The 1729-nt window shown below is 52.3% G+C and overlaps 1 protein-coding gene across 1 annotated transcript; it reads left to right on the forward strand.

Moving 5' to 3' along the window:
• Positions 1–770: 770 nt before the first annotated feature.
• LOC119345427 (histidine-containing phosphotransfer protein 2-like) lies at positions 771–1322 on the forward strand (the record flags this gene model as incomplete). Its single annotated transcript, XM_037615509.1, has 3 exons — positions 771–939; positions 1032–1153; positions 1254–1322. Coding segments are annotated over exons 1-3 (251 nt in total), but the record flags the coding sequence as incomplete, so codon positions are not given.
• Positions 1323–1729: the final 407 nt, after the last annotated feature.

Genomic DNA, 1729 nt, shown 5'->3' on the forward strand with positions numbered 1-1729 from the left:
GGTAGTTGGCGAGATATGTAGGTGTGTGATCGCGCTGGGTGCTGGACCCGGTCGCATCCGTGTGCATGTGTGCACAGCAGGCGCGTGAACCGCGGAGCACGGGGCGTGGCGAGAGGGTGAGTGGGGTGGTGTCTGGTGCGCGTCATGGAGCGTTGGTGCGCGCACGTATAAACCCTCACCCCTCACGTGTGTTATAGGTGTGGCTCAAATTTGTTGCTTGAGGAGAAAAGCCGTTCGGGCGGCGGGCGTTCAGGCCGGAAAAAATTCCACCGTGTGCCCTCCTTCTTCCTTTGTTCTTCTTCGGTACGAGCCAGGAGAGAGTCAGGTGACCAGAGAGGGAGGTGCGGTGAGCTAGGGCAAGAGTTTCTGTTTCAACAATATAATATGCCAAAAATATTCATTAGCAATAAACATATGTGCACTATTTAGTGATGGGCTATGCAATTGGAAAAGTGACCCTTTCATGCCTTCCTTCCGTCAGTGACCTGTGGGGCCTTGGCTAAGGGCCGAACGAGTGGCCAAAGACATCTTCTTGCCTTCTTGGCTGGTCCGGCATCCATCCATCAATTCACCAAAATGTACTAGTTGCATGCATGCTCGCACATACGCCATATTCAACTTGAAGCTCTTCATTGATGACGGCCAGCCAATAGAGCACTCACTGCCAAAAGGCTCCTTGAGAGAGCCACCGTGACCTGCCTGCATTCCTCTTCAAGCTCTTCATTGATGGCGGCCAGCCCAGTAGAGTTTAACGAGCACTCCCTGCCAAAAGGCTCCGTGTGAGAGAGCCTCCGTGACCTGCCTGCACTCCTCTATCCTCGTCCACTCCGCCAGCGGCATCGAATTCCATCTCTGTGTTCGCTCTGTCCTCCCTTTGCCATGTCGGCCGCCGAGCTAAGGAGCCAGCTTAACACGCGCGTCAGCTACATGTACGCCATGGTGAGTCGTCCTTCCCCTCAACTCAATTTTGGGCCAGAATTCGTCCGTGTTCGCTCTGTCCCCCGGATCGCCGTATTGATGGATGAATCCAGGGAATTCTAGACGAGTACTACCAAGAGCTTCAGCCGCCGCAGGACGAGGGCTTCGTCCCCGAGGTCATCAACATGTTCCTCCACGAGGCCGACATGATGCTCAATGACATCACCAGCCTTCTGTCCGTGCCGTACCACTGCACCAAGCCCTCCGCTTTCCTTAGCCCCATCGTCCTGGGTATTGATTTCGTATCCTCTGCTTAATTTGTGATTCCCTCCCAGGAACCTGCCCGTCGTCAACTTCGAAATGGTGGGCGAACTAGTGCACCAGCTCAAGGAGTACAGCGGCAGGTGATTATCTGTTTCCCACACTGCATCGATGTTGATCGTGCCATTGAAATGGTGGGCATACCCCCCGTTGGTGTTGTTTGCGCTATTCTGTAACCCTGAGTACAAGTGCCGAGCTTAGTTGTATTTCGTGTGCCTCACGGAAGCACCGGCATTCATCCAACCGCAATGTTATTATGGCTCGATCAGAAATTAGAACTTTGTTGTCTTGCGAGCCTTCCTGGAATTAGCGGTATGCTATTCAGCATAACACCAATGGCGATTTCGCGGTCTGTCCATGTTTCTATTCGGATGTGTCGGCGCAGTGTCGTTTGCAGTTGTCGTACATACATAAGTAGAAAAGCTGAGTTTAGTAGTCTTTCATATAATAGAATTGTCTGCATTGATTCCTTCCAATGGCAACACTAAAA

The sequence above is a fragment of the Triticum dicoccoides genome, unplaced genomic scaffold (genome assembly GCF_002162155.2).
Source record: "Triticum dicoccoides isolate Atlit2015 ecotype Zavitan unplaced genomic scaffold, WEW_v2.0 scaffold237427, whole genome shotgun sequence".
Lineage (NCBI taxonomy): Eukaryota > Viridiplantae > Streptophyta > Magnoliopsida > Poales > Poaceae > Triticum > Triticum dicoccoides.